Below are 16966 nucleotides of genomic sequence, written 5' to 3' on the forward strand. Positions count from 1 at the left end.
TTTATTTCATCATAATAAGGCCTATATTTGGGGGGGTCTTCTCCATAGGACAGTCTTGGGATGTAACCACAGCAAAGGTCAGGATAGGGATGATGGTCCAGCAAAGGATACTGAAAAGGAGTGGCCAGGCAAGTAAGAAAAGAGCCCAGAGAGAACACTGTCACCTCCAGGAGAAAGTAGCTAAAATCTCAAATGCTGCAGATATCAAGAAAGATGGACATTGAAAAGACCACTGAATTTGGCACTTGAGAGTACACTGGTAACTTTGGAGAGAGTAGTACTTTCAGGTGAGTGATGAGGTCAGAAGCTGAAATGTAACAGGTTGAAAAATGAGAAGACAGAAAGAAGGGATGACAAGTATAAATGACAGATTTTTCTAGGATATTGTCTGTAAAAGGTAGGAATAAGGTAAGTTGAAGGATTGATTGGTTTTTGTAAGGGGAAGGGACCACCTTTTTTTCAGAAAATAAAGTTCAGACACAATTATGGTATATACTATTTAATTCATGTCAACAACCCATATGACATTTCCAACCAATACTTTCATCTAATTTTTAAATGAGCAATGGAATGAATACTCACTGTAGTAGGATAATTGGCTTATTCCATTCAGTAATTTAAATTACTTAGTTACTATTTCTACCAAACAAACATACTGTGATGATTAAAAAGTTAGAGAGACATAGTTTCTGGGTAATTTTATTTTATTAATAAGGCCAACAGGTTATTAATAATAAGGATAGTCATTTTGCCTTCTCTTTTAGATCAAAGACAATTGTGGTGACAGATTCAGTTTATATACTTTTTTAAAAAGTAGGTGGTTCACCAAACAGCAATCAAATCAAATTGGTTAATATGATTGGAAATGGACTATATTAAAATGAAGGGCTGAGTATCTCTTGGATAAGGGAATCATCCCTATACCAAACCAGCCATAGCTTTAGGCTATAAATTCAAAGAATATAGACCCTTTTCTTTCTTTCCTTTTTTTTTTTTTTGGTGAGGCAATTGGCATTAAGTGACTTGCCCAGGGTCACACAGCTAATAAGTGACAAGTGTCTGAGGCCAGATTTGAACTCAGGTACTCCTGACTCCAGGGCCGGTGCTTTATCCACTGCGCCACCTAGCTGCCCCCATATAGACCTTTTTCAATGGGGAGAGGGGCTGAGAGCAACACCTGGACAAAGAAATTATCTCTACTCAAGACCATCCCCAGCACTGGCTATCTAGACAAAAGGATCGGTCTCTACCCAAGACTGAATAGAACACAACGGACTTTCCCACCATGGAATAAATTTCTTGAAAGGTTGGGGTGGGAAGGGTCCTGACCAAGATCTAGGAGAGTTAATGCAATCTAATTATCAGTAAGGTCCTACTGAAGAAAAACTGGACTTAAATTCAAGATTTTGGAAGAAGGGGGGAATCTCTGAATCTCCCCAAGATATTGGTTATTTTTATTTATTTAAAAAAAATTTTTTTATTTTGGATGAAGCAATTGGGATTAAGTGACTTGCCCAGGGTCATACAGCTAGTAAGTGTCAAGTGTCTGAGGTCGGATTTGAACTCAGGTCCTCCTGAATCCAGGGCCAGTGCTTTATCCACTGCACCACCTAGCTGCCCCAAGATATTGGTTATTAATAATAATTTCTCACAAAACCGCTTAACTGGGCTGTGTCCAGTATCTGAGATTTTTTTTCAAATATATATATATATATATTTTTTTTTTGGTGAGGCAATTGGGGTTGTGACTTGCCCAGGGTCACACAGCTAGTAAGTGTTAAGTGTCTTGAAGCCGCATTTGAACTCAGGTCCTCCTGACTCTAGCGCTGGTACTCTATCCACTGTGCCACCTAGCTGCCCCCTTTTTTTCAAATATTAAGAGACTTTATTCCAAAGCAATGACTTACATAATTAATCCTACCTTTAACATTGCACATTAGGTGCAGACTAACTTTATAATAATAATATAAAATTATTATATATGCCATATATAATTATACAATATAAAATAATAAAAAATGAAACTACTAAAAACAAGGGAATTATTTAATAAGGCCTAAAGCAACAGTTGCTAGCTAACTACTGAAAAAGAGTTGTGATGAAATTTTGAACTAAAGAGTAACAAAAGTCTATAATATTTTTACTATTAGAAAATGGCAAGGATCACATAAATATGCATGTAAGGTCAAGAATTAAAACCATCAGAATAGTCTGTTGAAGCTACTTTTTGTACACAAAGTAACACACTGTTATTTTTCTTCTACAATTCAGAGTTGTAGATTTTTAAAGCTGTGATTTATTTGGTTATCTTTTACTGTATGTGTGTGTACATATATATATATATATATACATATATATATATATATGAAAACAGAATGAAAATTTACCAAAGTTCAATGAAGCAACCAAGTATGAAGTGAATAGAATGTAAATGCTTTTCTCATTTAATGAGTTAACCAAGGATATCTGAAGCTGATTTTTGCCACACCACCCAAGGAAGATGTTATCAAAAACAAAAGACATGTGTACATTTAACTAAAACAAGAAGCTTACAAATTCTGAATATCTTGCTAAAAAGCAGTATGACTATTTAAACAAGTCTATAATTTTATTATTTTAATTATATATGTGAAAACTTACTATCCCTAAAATAAAGGCTATTTGCTGTGTCAGCATGAGAAATTTATGCAGCTAAGTCAGTCTTCTTGCTTGTTCAATGACTTTTTTTTGGGGGGGAGGACAAGGCAATGAGGGTTAAGTGACTTGCCCAGGGTCACACAACTAGTAAGTGTCAAGTGTCTGAGGCCAAATTTGAACTCAGGTCCTCCAGAATCCAGGGCCAGTGCTTTATCCACTGTACCACCTAGCTACCCAGTTCAATGACTTTAAGAAATAATCTTCTCTCCTTTTTCGTTCCTAAACAATTTCTGTTTTGAATGAATTAGTCCAAAGGAAAAACACATTATTTTTGCCTCAGTAGAAGTTACTCAAGAAACACACACATATATTTATTAAATGATCCACCCTAAGCCCTGATTGTTAAAATTATTATTCCAAAGGGTGCCCATTTGGTCTTATGCAATAATCAATTCCATTTTAAATTTTAACAGACCGTTATGGAACACCTATATACCCAGCTAGGTCCTGAGAGTGACACAAACATAAGATGATATGCTTGATCTCAAAGAAGTTATAATCTTGTATGAGTGGATAATTTATATTTTTTCCTAACAGTCTACAGAGTGACTTTATAGGTTTCTTTAAATGCCAAGGCCCCAAAGCATTTAAGGATCCTGTAGACGTGACTTTTCAGGAACACATCTAACATGTAACTACTGTACCTTAGGAGTGAATATTTGGTTGTAAAAGTCCTGAAGGGTGACACTTTAAGGTATGTGGTAAAAAACAGAACTTTTAGCTGAATCATTTGAGAGTTGAGCGCATGCTACTGAAGCGGCTTTTGAAGGACCTCCCTTTTGGGGTGGAGTCCACAACAAATTTCCGGCACAGCAGCTTAAAACTGAGGGTGGAACGGAAGTTCGGTCTCTCTGGCTTTTCAGTTTAGCCGTGGTGGCACTTGCGTTTGGTGTTTGGTGCTGGTTCTCGGCCTGGCAGGCAGTTAGGGATTCAGTGAGTTTTATAAAGGAATATAGACTAAGCTTAGATCTAAGATTATTCATTTGTATTCCTACTTTCCTATTTCCCTAATTGGTATCACCTTTTGTTGTCTAATTAATTCCCAAACAATAAAAACTAACCCCTCACTGATTAAAGCTCAGAGGCTTCTTTTTCTTAGTGGTCTGGGAGATATATAAGGGAAAAGTTAAAAGGGGGAGTTTAATGCTTGTATATCCAATTTTAAATCTCACAGGTATATAGTCACCACATATATATTATATATACATCTACATACAAATTGCATGTACCCATGTTGTACTATGTAGAACCTATATGATTTAAACATTTTAATATCCTAGTAGTTATTTTTAATATTATATTTTACTGGATTTCCGGTTTGAAATTTTACCTCTTTGGATGTTAATCCAGGCACTAGCCTTGCTACTGTTTCCCAGTTGATAGGCTGAGGTACTCCAATTAGAGAATAAAGGATCATGTCCAACACCATTTGGTTATTACACAGAAAATTATTGTTTTCTGAATATCCACGACTCATCTTTTAGAACTAGGAATAGAGAAGAAAAACATTATTATTTATACATGAAACAACGTTTTATATATAAAGATAATAATTTTTTCCTGAGAATTATTTGGTAGCAAAATATATTTTACCTAAACCAAATGCTCATATTTAAATACTTAAATTTAAAACTTTAAAGACTTGGAATTGCATTGATATGGGTATTAATTATTTCTACTGAGACAGACCAAAACCCTCCTAAGGCCTAATACTGACAGTGCTGGGAGTTCTTAGAGCCAGTAAAATTCCTCATTCGTTGTCCAAAATGGTGGTTTCGAGCCTTTCCAAATTTAGCTAGGTAGATCCTTGGATAATAGGCAGTTTATCACTAGGCCCACATTAAGACTGGAATATTTTAGAATAAAATACAATTTAGAACTGAATTACTCTTGGAAGACTCACCATAAAAACAAACAAACAAAAAGAGTAACACCTTAATTATTGCTGTTTTATGTAGTGAATAGATGAACAGATGGTTGGCCAAAAGCTGTCAAATAAGGGGTAAACAGCACAGGCTAAAGGCTCAAAAATAATGTTATGTAGGTCAAAAGGAGATGTTTCATTTAATGTTTTATTTGAGAACAAATTAACATGCTGTACCAGATGTAAAACTCAGAAGTATGAGAACAATTTATATAGTATTATAATTGAATAACATTTATCAAGGCAATCTGATATTTCATGATATTCATAATTGTTACTGTGCTGCATAATGAGGCATAAATGTTAAGCAGTTTGCTTAAGTAATTATAATTAGTACTACTGTATTGCTTTACCAACATTTTAGTTTTTCTTTTTTTGTCAACATTTTCTAGTTTTGATAATTTAATAACTGTCACAGATGCCAGTTTGCCACAATATCATGCTCAAGTTTAACCTCTATCATATAGCACCTCACACCCCTATTAAAAAACAAAGGTCCTAGAATCAACTACTTGGTATAACTGTCCTTATATTCATACTTCACACCTTGAACCAGATGAGTTTTCCAGTGTTTCTCAAATCCCTGCCCCTTAATTCTTTTTTTTTCCTTCTCTGTCCCACCTTGTGTTTGCTGAACAATAAGCAATACACCCAATTTCTCCCTGTTCCTTATCTTTTACAAATGAGGAAACTGAGGTTCAGAAAGGTTATGTGACTTGTCCAAGGTTGCACAGGTAGTTAAGTGGCAGTCAGAATTTGAACTGATGTTTAAAATCTAAATGTGTGGTCGCCTTAAATTAGAAGCTTTAGCACCAGTCTTTGGGCATTAAGCATTTATTAAAGCATACCAGGTATTAGTAAAAAGAGAACATGTGGAGTTAAGAAAAGGCCTATCTAGCCTAGAGTTCCAGCATGGTCTGGTTCATCCTCAAGTCCTCTGCCACGAGCCTGCTTCAACCATGAACTTCCCCAGCAAACTGAGTGTGGAAGCTTTTTATAGTTCTGGAGCATAGTTGGTCCTTACACACTGCTTCAAGCTGATTGGTTGATGTCATTCAAATCCATTGGTTCAAGGGACTTGAGGGTGGTCTCCAGTTGAGTTCAAAGTCCTTAGTTTCTGAGAACAATACCTCTTTAAGGGCCAGCCAGGTGTGGCTACAATCTAATTAACTTGAAGTAGGCTACTGAGCAAAGTCAATCACTTTCACTTTAATTCAATCAGTTTAGATTAATCTCCAGGTGGGCCTTTGAGTATCTGACAAATCCCATATCCAGCATATTTTTTCACTGCTATAATGTTAAGTAAAACCAGAAGTACTACAGGAAATTATTCAGAATTAATACAAAATGGGGGACAGCTAGGTGGCACAGTGGATAGAGCACCGGCCCTGGAGTCAGGAGGACCCGAGTTCAAATCCGACCTCAGACACTTAACACTTACCAGCTGTGTGACCCTGGGCAAGTCACTTAACCCCCATTGCCTCACTTAAAAAAAAATTACTACAAAATGCATATGATAGGAGGTTAACTACATTTTGTAGAAAAATAAAGGAACATGCCTCAAGATTGGGAATGGCCAAATAAATTATAATATATAAATGTAGCTGAATATTATTGCTTCATAAGAATTATTAATATGAAGAATTCAGGGACGTGAAGAATGAGGACACCCATGTCAAGGGAAGTCCATATTCCAGGACTGAAACAATGTGAATAAAGCTAGCATTGAGGAGGAACAGGAGTCTGGTCTAACAGACTGATGCTGTGATAGCATACTTTCCAAGTTAGAAGATACATCCTATCTTTTTATTTAATAAAGTAATAAACTTTGAGGGGGAGGAGGGGCATAATTTTCTGAGTGATTTGATTTAGTGTTTGTCAGGATATATATTGTGTTAAAACGAAATGTAGCAATGCATTAAAAAAAACCTTAAAAATGCTAAGGGGAAAAACAAATAACTGGGTAAGTATTCAGTGTTCATGGTTTAACCATGCTAATATAGTAAGAATTTCAATACCTTTATTAACTTATGGGTTTAAACAATTAATTGATTATACATAGTATTGTCTCAAAAAGCAGAGTAAAATGGTGAGTTGCCTTATAATGTGGTTTTTCATCAATACAAGGGTAAATGAGAGAACCCTAATGTCAATATAAATTGATTCATAACCATTAAACAGTAACTGTCTATTGGGGATACTCCAAATCACAGAAACAAAATTAAAAACATTAAGACCTTAAAATATCCCAAAAAGATAAGATGTGCACTGTATTTTGAGAGGAAAATACAGGAAATTAAATACAGACTAAAGAAAGCTTGTTAAGTCCAACCACAATCAAACAATAGCTAACACTTATATTAGTATTTGTGTGCCAGGTACCATGCTAAGTGCTTTACTTATTTTTATCTCATTTGATCCTCACAACAACGCTGAGAGAGAGGTGCTGTTATTATCTTCATTTTACAATTAAGGAAACTGAGGCAAACAAAGATAATTGACTTGCCCAAGGTCACACAGCTAGTAAGTATGAGGTTAAATATGAACTCTGGTCTTCCTGACTTCTAGCCAAGCACTCTATCTACTGTACTACCTAGTTGCCTAGGTAAAGGCTTTTATCCCATGAGCATTGCAAAAAGACTTCCAAGAGAAAAAAAAAAAACAGAAAAGTGCTACAAAAATTATTATAATAATTTTCTTCACAGTCCCTGAGGTACTTAAAAAGGAAATAGAAATGGTACTAAAGAGAACAAAAACAGGAAAAGCAACTGGATTGGATCAAACATATATAAAAGTGATATGTAATAGAGGGGGTACAATTTTGAGGGCACTGAGAGACTTAAATGTTAACTAAAAAACAGGAAGATGCTAAAGACTTAGGAAAAAACCTCAGACCTTAGTGCTTTCTTCCAAAAAAGAGAAACAAGAGTACATCAATAACTACCTACCCACATACCTACTTTCCCTTCTACACAAAATCTTTGAGAAACATCTGTACACAAATTGAGTTCACCCCTAAGGAAGGGAACAAGAAGGCTTTTGCAAATGATATCCAATAAAGGCAAAGATGGCATCTCTGACATCTCACAACTTTCTGAAAAATGTAGTCAATATAAGATCCCATTGTGCTTATCATTTGTTAATCATGAAAACGCATTCAACTGAGTATGCATGTTGCTTTACAGTCTCTTTTACAATAAGGCACCTCACATCTAACATAGGAAGATATAATAGAAATAAATCTGTTAAGTGACCTTCTCATAATCGGGTGAGCAATAAAACAGGGAGATGAGTTCTCACCCAAAGTGTTCATTCTTGGATGGTGAGGTGTTCAAGGTACTCCTATCTGCAGACTGCATTAATCTACAAGATACTGTAGAGGTTCCTAGAACATTTCTTTTCCCCATTTAAGTTTCTCTTATATCTGAATTGATTGTACTTATGCAAAAGCTTTAGAATTTTATATATCTGAAGGAGTTTGGTTTACCTATCTATAGAGGAAAGACCAAGTAGATAAAAAAAAATTATGGCTGTCTAGATTTCAACATGTATTTGAACGGACACACTGCCGAGCTTGTCCATCTGGGACTGGCAGTAGAGATGGCAAGTGAAATGAATCCAGAAATGGAAAGGAGGAAGTTAAAGTTAGTTGAATAACTTTTGGGAAATTGTAAGGCACTTTCACTGACTCCAAGCTTCCATAACAATAAAAGTCCATCTTTTCAATACAAGCATTTTATGAGTCTTGATGTACAGCAGCAAGACCTCAAATAACACTAATTCCTAAGAACTAAAAATATGCATCACACAATGGGTAATAGAAAGCTGGGTGTGAGCAGGCGGCAATATATTAACAACAGAGAGTACCCCACAAAATAAAGAGTGTCATCAAAGAATAATATGACAGAAAGATGTAAGTGTTTCACATGTATTATCTCATTTGATCCTCACAATTATCCTGACAAGTAGGTTGCTGTTATTATCTTAATTTCATAGTTGAAGAAATTGAAGTAAACAGAGGTTATGTAACTTGCCCAAGTCCTATTCAAACAGAAAACATGACATGGCTGGTCACATTTTCAGAGCAAAGAATAGAAGGGAGATGGGCAAAGTGTCCATTAGTATCACTTCTAATGCTAGGAAAAAGAAAGGAAGGGCTCTGTCTAGTACCTTGGGAGGAGTCCTGGTAGCAAAATTTTGGGAAGACATGGCTGGGTTACAATTTGTATCATTGAAGATTAGTCCTAAATCAATGAGATCCAAGATTCATTTGAAAAAGAGAATGCTATATACAATGACCAATCACTGTGTGAAAACAGATCAAATAACAAAAAATTATTTAGAGAACTAAAAGCTATGGTACACAAAAGAAATAATGATAAAAGGAGAATATTATTTAAAAGGTAATCAAATCCATATGGTGCTGGTTAAATAATAGCACGGGGCCTGGAGTCAAATAAGACATTTAAGTTTAAATCTGGCTTCAGATACTGACTAGCTGTGTGACTCTGGGCAAGTCACATCACCTTGTTTGCCTCAGTTTCCTCATTTTTAAAATAAGCTGGAGAATGAAATGGCAAACCACTCCAAGTTTCTTTTCCAAGAAAACCCCAAATGGGGTCACAAAAAGTCGGATATGACTGAAAAATTACTAACAACAAAATAATAGAAAACTAAGTCAGTGAAACAGACTAGATATAAACAAGAACCGACAATCACTTATTAGATCCAGAAGCAATCTGAGACAGTAAATCAGTGTTTGATAAATCCAAGAACACAAATTACTTGGGGAAAGACTCACTATCTGACAAGAACTTTGGTAAAAACTTTAAAGCAGTTTGGCAGAAATGAGGTTTAGTCTAGCAATTATACCTATAGCACAATACTGAATTTTTACTTTTTATGTGTGTTAGTCACGAACTTCTACTGAAGTAGTCATGTTTAAATAGTAGTAACATTTGATTTAAAATTCTTTTTAACTTTTCCACTTCCCAAAACCTTTTAGCTGGATGGAGCAGTAGAATAGAGCACCAGGCTTGAAGGCTGGAAAACCCGAGTTGAAAACTGGCCTCAGACATTTACCAGATGGATGACCTGTTAACCTGTGTCTGGCTCAGCTGCTCCTTCTGTAAAATGGGGATAATGCACCTACCTCCCAGGGTTTTTATGAGGATCAAATGAAATAATAATTGTGAATTGCTCAGGTGCTATGTAAATGTTGTTATCATCATCATTTCAATATTACCTTCAGGTATCACATCCTGCTCCTCACCTCCATCAGAGGGAGAATTCTTGATCACACAAAGCAAAAACAAAAAACAAACAAAAACTCCAGCAAGTTGTTCAATTCTATATTTTCCCTTTTATCTTTTTGTTAGATTTTTCTAAAACTGAATGACATTAAAGTCTCATTATTATGTTGTTGTCTCTGTCCTCTCATAATTCAGTTAATATTTCCTTTATACATTTAGATGCTAAGGTATTTGGAAAATATATTTAATATTGATATTGGCTTCTTGTGTCTGGTTCCTTTCAGCATAATATAATTTCCTTGTTTACTGTGAATTTATTTTTGCTCTGTCTGATACACTGTTTTAGTCCCTAATTTTTATTCAGAGTAAGTCTCTGCTTTTAAAGAATGTCTCTTGTAAGCAACAGATTGCAAGGTTTTGATTTCTTATTCAATCTGTCACTCTCTTTTGATTTATTGGACGGCTTAACCCATTCACATTTGAAATTATTTGTCTTTAAAATTCCTTCCCCCCTAAATTAGGAATCATTTCCCTCCTCCTTTTAAAAATTTTTAATTTTAAATAAAAATATTTTATTATTTTCCAGTTACATGTAGAGATAGCTTTCAGCATTTGTTTACATAAGATTTCCAATTTCAAATTTTTTCTCCCTCCCTCTCCTCCCCCACCCCCACCCCCACCCCAGACAGCAGGCAATCCAATATAGGTTATATTACATATATATATATATATATATATATATACACACACACACACACACACACACACACATATACATACATATATATATAGATAGATATCCTCCTCCTTTTTAAAGACTGTATCTTGTCTCTTCAGTTGTGTTTGTTTAATCTACTTTAAGGTAACCTTTTCCCCATAGGTTCTCTTCTCATTCTAAAGCCATCCCCCCTCCCTATTTGTCAACTCTTTCCCCTAGTTTTGGAGTTTTACTTAAATTTAGCAATTCCATTTTCTTTCTTTCTCTTATCTAGTTATCTAATTCTTCCTGGGTTTTGTTTGTTTGTTAAGTAATTAAAGAAATTCCCTTCTCCATTTAAGTTTTTCTTCATTTATTTGTCAGTTTTTCTTTTTTAAATCTTTAACAGTATTTTTCCAATTACATGTAGACCATTATTAACATTCTTCTTTATTTTAATTTTCTTTTTTGGGGGGGGGGGTGAGGCAATAGGGATTAAGTGACTCGCCCAGGGTCACACAGCTAGTAAGAGTTAAGTGTCTGAGGCCGGATTTGAACTCAGGTCCTCCTGACTCCAGGGCCGGTGCTCTATCCACTGCGCCACCTAGCTGCCCCTTAACATTCATTGTTAATAAAATTTTGAGTTCCAAATCTTCTCCCTCCCTCCTCCCCAAGACAATAAGTACAATCATGTAAAACCAATTTCCATATTAGTCATATTGTGAAAGAGGAAACATTTTAGCATCTTTTTCTAAAGATAATTTCTTTACCTTATTCTCTTCGTTAATTGTCTTCCTTTGTTTATTCTAGCTTCTTATTCTTTGATTCATGGTCTCTAAGCTTAATTTTTTTCTGGTCTCAGTGTTCCTTATGGATTTAAAATTTCTCAAGTCTCTGAGTTCCCCCTTTTAAATAATTTCTATGTTACTGTCCCCTTTTTCTGTGGTATCTCATTCCTTCCCTGTCCTATTAATCTTGCAATACATTTCTATCCCATGTCCTTTTCATGATCATTTTCTTTCCCATTTCCCATGAAACTGACTCTCTGGATCTATGCCTTCCCACCTTTCTGGACACTGTTTGCCCCTAGAAACTCTTGCAACAATTTCAATAAATAAATAAATAAATAAAAATTATAAAGCTTTTACATAAACAGAATCAATGCAGACAGAATAAGAGAAACTTAAATGGGAAAATTTTTTGCTTAAATATAAGTGAAAACAATATGATAAGCTAAAATAATAAAGGAAACAAGACCAGCTATTCCTCAGTAGACAGTCTAAGGATAGGAACAGTTTTCAAAAGAATTGAAGACTATGACGATGTAAAAATATGCTCCAAATCACCAATATGAGAAATGCAAATTTTAAAAATTGAGGTTTGAATCACACTCTGAGAATTGGCAAAAATCACCCAAAAAAGGTACCAATAAGAAAGCACTTATTAAGAGTCTACTTAATAAGTGTGCTTTTCTTCTTTAATCTCTTTGGGTACAGGCCTAAAATTGATACTGTTGGATCTAAAAGGATGCAGCTTGGTAACATTTGGGACACATTTCCAAAGAGCTTTTCATAATGACTATACTAATTTATAGCTCCACCAATATTAATGTACCAGTTTTCCTGAAGCCCCTTCAACTTTTGTCATTTTCCATTTTTGTCCAATTTTTCAGTCTGATGGAGGTAAGGTGGAACCTTATAGTTGTTTTAATTTGAATTTCTTTAATAATTAGTAACGTGGAACAGTTTTTTTCATTTGTCCCTAAGCAGCCTAGATTCTTAAGAACTTCATGTTTATATCCTGCTCCTGTATTTATCAAGTGGGAAATGACTTTCATTCTGATAAAGCTAAATAGGATTTATATATACTTCCTAACAAATCTCTCTATATTAAAATAAACAGTTATACTAGCATAACTGATATTTGAAATGATGTTTTATATATGTATATATCACCTATTTGTTCAAATTCAAATGATTATATATTTAGAACTGGAAAGGACTTTGAAAGTTATTTGGTACATTTTATAGATGAGGAAACTCAGAGTAAAGTTAAGTGACTGGCCCAAGATCACACAGGTGATAAAGTGGTAGAGCCAGAATTCAAACTCAGATTCTCAAAAGCCATCTGTTTTTAAACTACCATGTTACTTCTTATAGTCCTCAAATAAAAGACATGTCAGACAACCATGTGGTACTAAATTTGAATTGTATCCAATAATAACATTAAGAACTGTAAGTGAGGGCAGCTAGGTGGCGCAATGGATAAAGCACCAGCCCTGGATTCAGAAGGAATTGAGTTCAAATCCAACCTCAAGACACTTGATACTTAATAGCTGTGTGGCCCTGGGCAAGTCACTTAACTCTTATTGCTCCACAAAAAAACCAAAAACAAACAAGAAAAGAACTATAAGTGGTCTACTCACAAATCATTCTACAATCTTCCTGTTATAGGACAAAACTGCCATCAGAACCTGGCTGACTCCAGGACAGACAGTTTGCTGATCATTGGAGAGCATAAAAACTTCTAGTTACACAGAGTCTAGGCCTGAGCAGTTAGGTAGTTCAGTGGATAGAGCATCAAGAAGACCTAAATTCAAATCAGGCCTCAGACACTGGATGTGTAGCCCTGGGCAAGTCATTTAACTCATGCCTCAATTTCCTCATCTGTAAAATGGGATAACAGCACCTCCCTCTCAGGGTTGTTGTGGGGATCCAATGGGATGATAATTGTGAAGCATTTAGCATGGTGTCTGGCACATAATAAGCACTATATAAATGCTTATTCCCTTACCCCTTCCTGGGTGCCTAAGATTACTGGGTTACCATATCATAATGACCTACTGACCAGATGCATTTCCAGATGGAGACAAGACAGAGAGGGGACGTCTAGAAAAGCTAACTGCTGGGATATCCTTGTTGTATTGGGAGCTGCTCTGTGAAATGTTCAATGAATTGTCAGTGACTCATTTCATCTTAACATCAAACCTGATCTAAGACACAGTGCTGGTGTTAAAATTCTTCTATCTAAAAGTCCTCAAGAATGCACTTAGTTGTGCCAAACAACTAATGAATAGGCAAGAATCAGGATTAGAGAAAAGAAAAATCAAATATAATTTTTAACCTTCCTACATAAATATATAAAAGAAAAAAACAAGGAGTTCCTATACCAATGAAATCATAGGCCCCATCCTTATCCCTATGAATTCTTTGCTTCTTAGTAAAGATAAATGCTCTGCATTGGTAATTTTCAAATTAATGAGATTCAAGAATGTAAATGTGACAGATACGAAACAATGCCTCTATTAAGAAATCCAAAAACCAGGGCAGTTAGGTGGCTCAGTGGATGAAGCACCAGTCCTGAATTCAGGGGGATCTCAGTTCAAATCTGACCTCAAAACACTTAACACTAGCTGTGTGACCCTGGGCAGGTCACTTAACCCTCATTACCCTGCCAAAAAAAAAAAAATCCAAAACCCAACCATTTCAAACTTTAGCCCATATCAACTAGGGTTATTTTGTAAAGAATCATTTCTTTCGATCCTAAATTACCACAAGAACATCAAGTCAGTTTAACACAAACATTGAACGTGTATCAAACACCTATATACCAGGTACCACGGCGATGAGGATTCAAATACAATTAAACGGTTCCTACTTTTAAAGAGTATATTCTAAGGGGGAGACAAGTATATACATTAATATACAATGTAAATCTACAGAGAACATATACAAATAAATTAAAAATAGTTTAGTAAAAAATAGTTTGATAGGGAGGGTACTAACTATTGAGGGGATGAGGAAAGGTTTCATGGAGAACATAAACTATTTAGTGTTACAACTATATAATAATCTTGCATATATAGTATGTAATTAAAATTTTTTAAAAACCCAATCCATATTACTTTTGGGGATTTGGAAATTAAAATGGCAACCTCAGGATAAAATTGAACACTGCAACTAGGCTATATAGCTTCAATCTTTGCAAGAATACAACCGCTTTCCCATTTAGCCCTAATGATAAAGAGGCTGGCTGCATTTGAAAAGGTTTTAGGAGACCCAAGTTTTATATGATACATCTCTAGTCTAGAAGCCTCTAAAACTAGGGTTATTTTTGGTCCCTAATGCAGGTTTAAGGTTATCTTTAAGAACCTCAACCAAAATTCATTTAGGTTGCAGACCAAATCATACAGCAAAAGCTGGGTGGAAACTTTTGTCAAAGGGGGTGGACTGATGCGTGTGAAAGAGGTCAGAGTGGAATGGAATCTGACTGAATACACATTTATAAGATCATTGTCTCATTGTCAGACAGAAAAGATGTAAAAGATGGGGTTGTGTACCTCAGATTTAATCGGCAAAGGGAACTTACAGATAAGGATTCCCTCAATACCAATGCAGATCACCTTTCTCTGCAATTTATAGTTTTCTAAAGCTGAGAGGTTAATTTGCCCAAGATGACAAGAGTCTGTATGTGTGAGAGGTCCCTGTCCACTATGCTGCTACCCATAATCCTGAGGAATTTCAAAAGCACATTAGAGAGAACCTTGTGACCGTTTTTGCTTGCTCCTCACTAAGAAAAAGAATAAATCTTACTTTCTATTTTCTTTTATCTTTCTCGATGACCAAAAAAAAAAATTACAGTGTATTCAACAAATATTGGTGGGTGGATTTTTTTTAATTGGAAAAACACTGCAATACACTCAAAGCTCTAAAAAAATTAATAGTAATGGAATTCTGACTGTTTAGGGAAAATATTCAGAACTCAAAGGATGTTCAAAGAATAACAAGTTACTCTACATATGCATCTGGCTATAGGAAATACCGGCTTATGAATGTTTTGCTTAATCGTAGATGTTTACATTTTCTTTAAAAATCGTACCGCGCACGAAAAGAAAACCAATTCTGTTTCTTCTGCAATTAAAATAATATCTAACAATTCCCTTTCAGAGGATTTTTTTTGACTCTACAGAGAGGCTACGCTGTGTACCACTGAATGAAGGACTAAAAAAAAAAATCCAGCAGACACTGGAACAGGATGAAATAGCTTAACCGAGAGGACCCAAGTGACTCGATGAAGATTTCGTGACCAAAAGTTTTAGAGCTCTAAAGGGGTATCGGTGAAACCTTGGGGAGGGGGGCACGGTGCCAGCCGATAACCCCTACGGGTCAGGGGGCAGCCCAGTGCCGTCAGTGAGTGTTCGACCCTCGTCCTTGTTCTCCTCGGTCCGGGGGCAGGGCTTTCCCCTGGAAGGAGGGAAGGGGTGTGATAGGTACCTCACCGGACGCGTACCCACACCCTCACCACCTTCTTCCCCAGAGGGAAATTAAGTCACCCCAAAGCCCAGCACGGCGCCCCTCCCTAGGGCGGGTGTCCGGCGCGCCCGTGGCCCTGCCTCCTCTAACCCTCCTCCAGCCCCCCATCCCCCACCGCAGCCGCCCCGCGCCCAGAAGGGCATCACCCCCGGGGCCGAGGGCGGGGCTGGGGACAAAAGGGGCGGCCGCCTTGGGGACGCCGGAGCCGGTTACCTCGGACGCCGGCCGTCCGTCCGTCCGAAGCAGGAGGCTGCGAAGGGCGTCCCTCAGCTGGGGACCAGCGTCCTCAGGCAGGCCGCGGAGCCCGTCGCCCGGCGAGGAGAGCGGAGTCGAGCGGGGCGCGGGCGCGCCGATGAAGGTCCCGGATTCCTTGGCCCCGAATGGGGGTCGAGGGGCGGGAACCGGCCCGGAATGCGGAGACACGCACGGCCTCGCCACCGCCGGCTCTCTAACTCACCTGCCCGGGGCCGGCCTCGCCGCCCGCGCCGCGCCTCCGTCACCTGCTGCGGCTCGGGCGCCCCACACACGCGCCATGAAGCCCTCGGCTTCCCAGCCCGCAACTCCCAGCGCCCCTAGCCCAAAGAAGCCGGCGGCCGGCCCCACTAGAAGAGCGCGGAGCGAAGGTGGGACCGAGGAACTAGGCCGAACACAGCCTCGCCAATCGCAGGCCAGAAGAGCAACAGGCGGACCAATGGGCGAAGCGCTTCTCGGAGGGAGGGAGGGAGTGGGACGCGTCGGTGTTCATGCAGCTGCCTCGCCTTTCCCTTCCCCAATTCCTTTCCTTCCCCTACACCTCCCCTCCCCCTCCCGTCCACGCCCCGGCTTGTCGCAGTGCAGCGTCCCCCGCCCTCCCAGCGTTTCGTCTCCTAGCAACAGACTCCAGCGGACTAGGGCCTGGGCAACTAACCCCAGACCCAGAAGAAAAGGGAAAGCAGTCAAGGGTTTAGAGATGAGAGATTGGGATCATATAGATAGGAATGGTGGTCTGGAAGATCAAATGATAAGTGTAATCCATGTTGCTGTAGAAACAGTAATGACATTTTAATTATGCTTTAGGTAGAACAGGAAATACCTTCCCCCCTCC

At 37.6% G+C, this 16966-nt stretch overlaps 1 protein-coding gene across 4 annotated transcripts in view; it reads right to left on the reverse strand.

The window, feature by feature from the left end:
- Positions 1–16479, reverse strand: part of SANBR (SANT and BTB domain regulator of CSR) — a 62138-nt gene extending 45659 nt beyond the window's left edge. For 2 of the 4 annotated variants that reach the window (XR_006354833.1, XM_043984477.1), the window contains exons 1-2: positions 16096–16457; positions 4028–4183 (exon numbers count right to left, since the gene is read on the reverse strand). Coding sequence is in view for 2 of the 4 variants with exons in the window: in XM_043984477.1 (XP_043840412.1) it covers positions 4028–4174 (147 nt within the window). In the remaining 2 variants the exon portion in view is untranslated. Of the gene's footprint in view, positions 1–4027; positions 4184–16095 lie in introns of those variants that run through there. The other 2 variants (XM_043984478.1, XM_043984479.1) reach the window with 2 other exon arrangements.
- Positions 16480–16966: the final 487 nt, after the last annotated feature.

Source organism: Dromiciops gliroides, chromosome 2 (assembly GCF_019393635.1).
Source record: "Dromiciops gliroides isolate mDroGli1 chromosome 2, mDroGli1.pri, whole genome shotgun sequence".
In the NCBI taxonomy this organism is placed as follows: domain Eukaryota; kingdom Metazoa; phylum Chordata; class Mammalia; order Microbiotheria; family Microbiotheriidae; genus Dromiciops; species Dromiciops gliroides.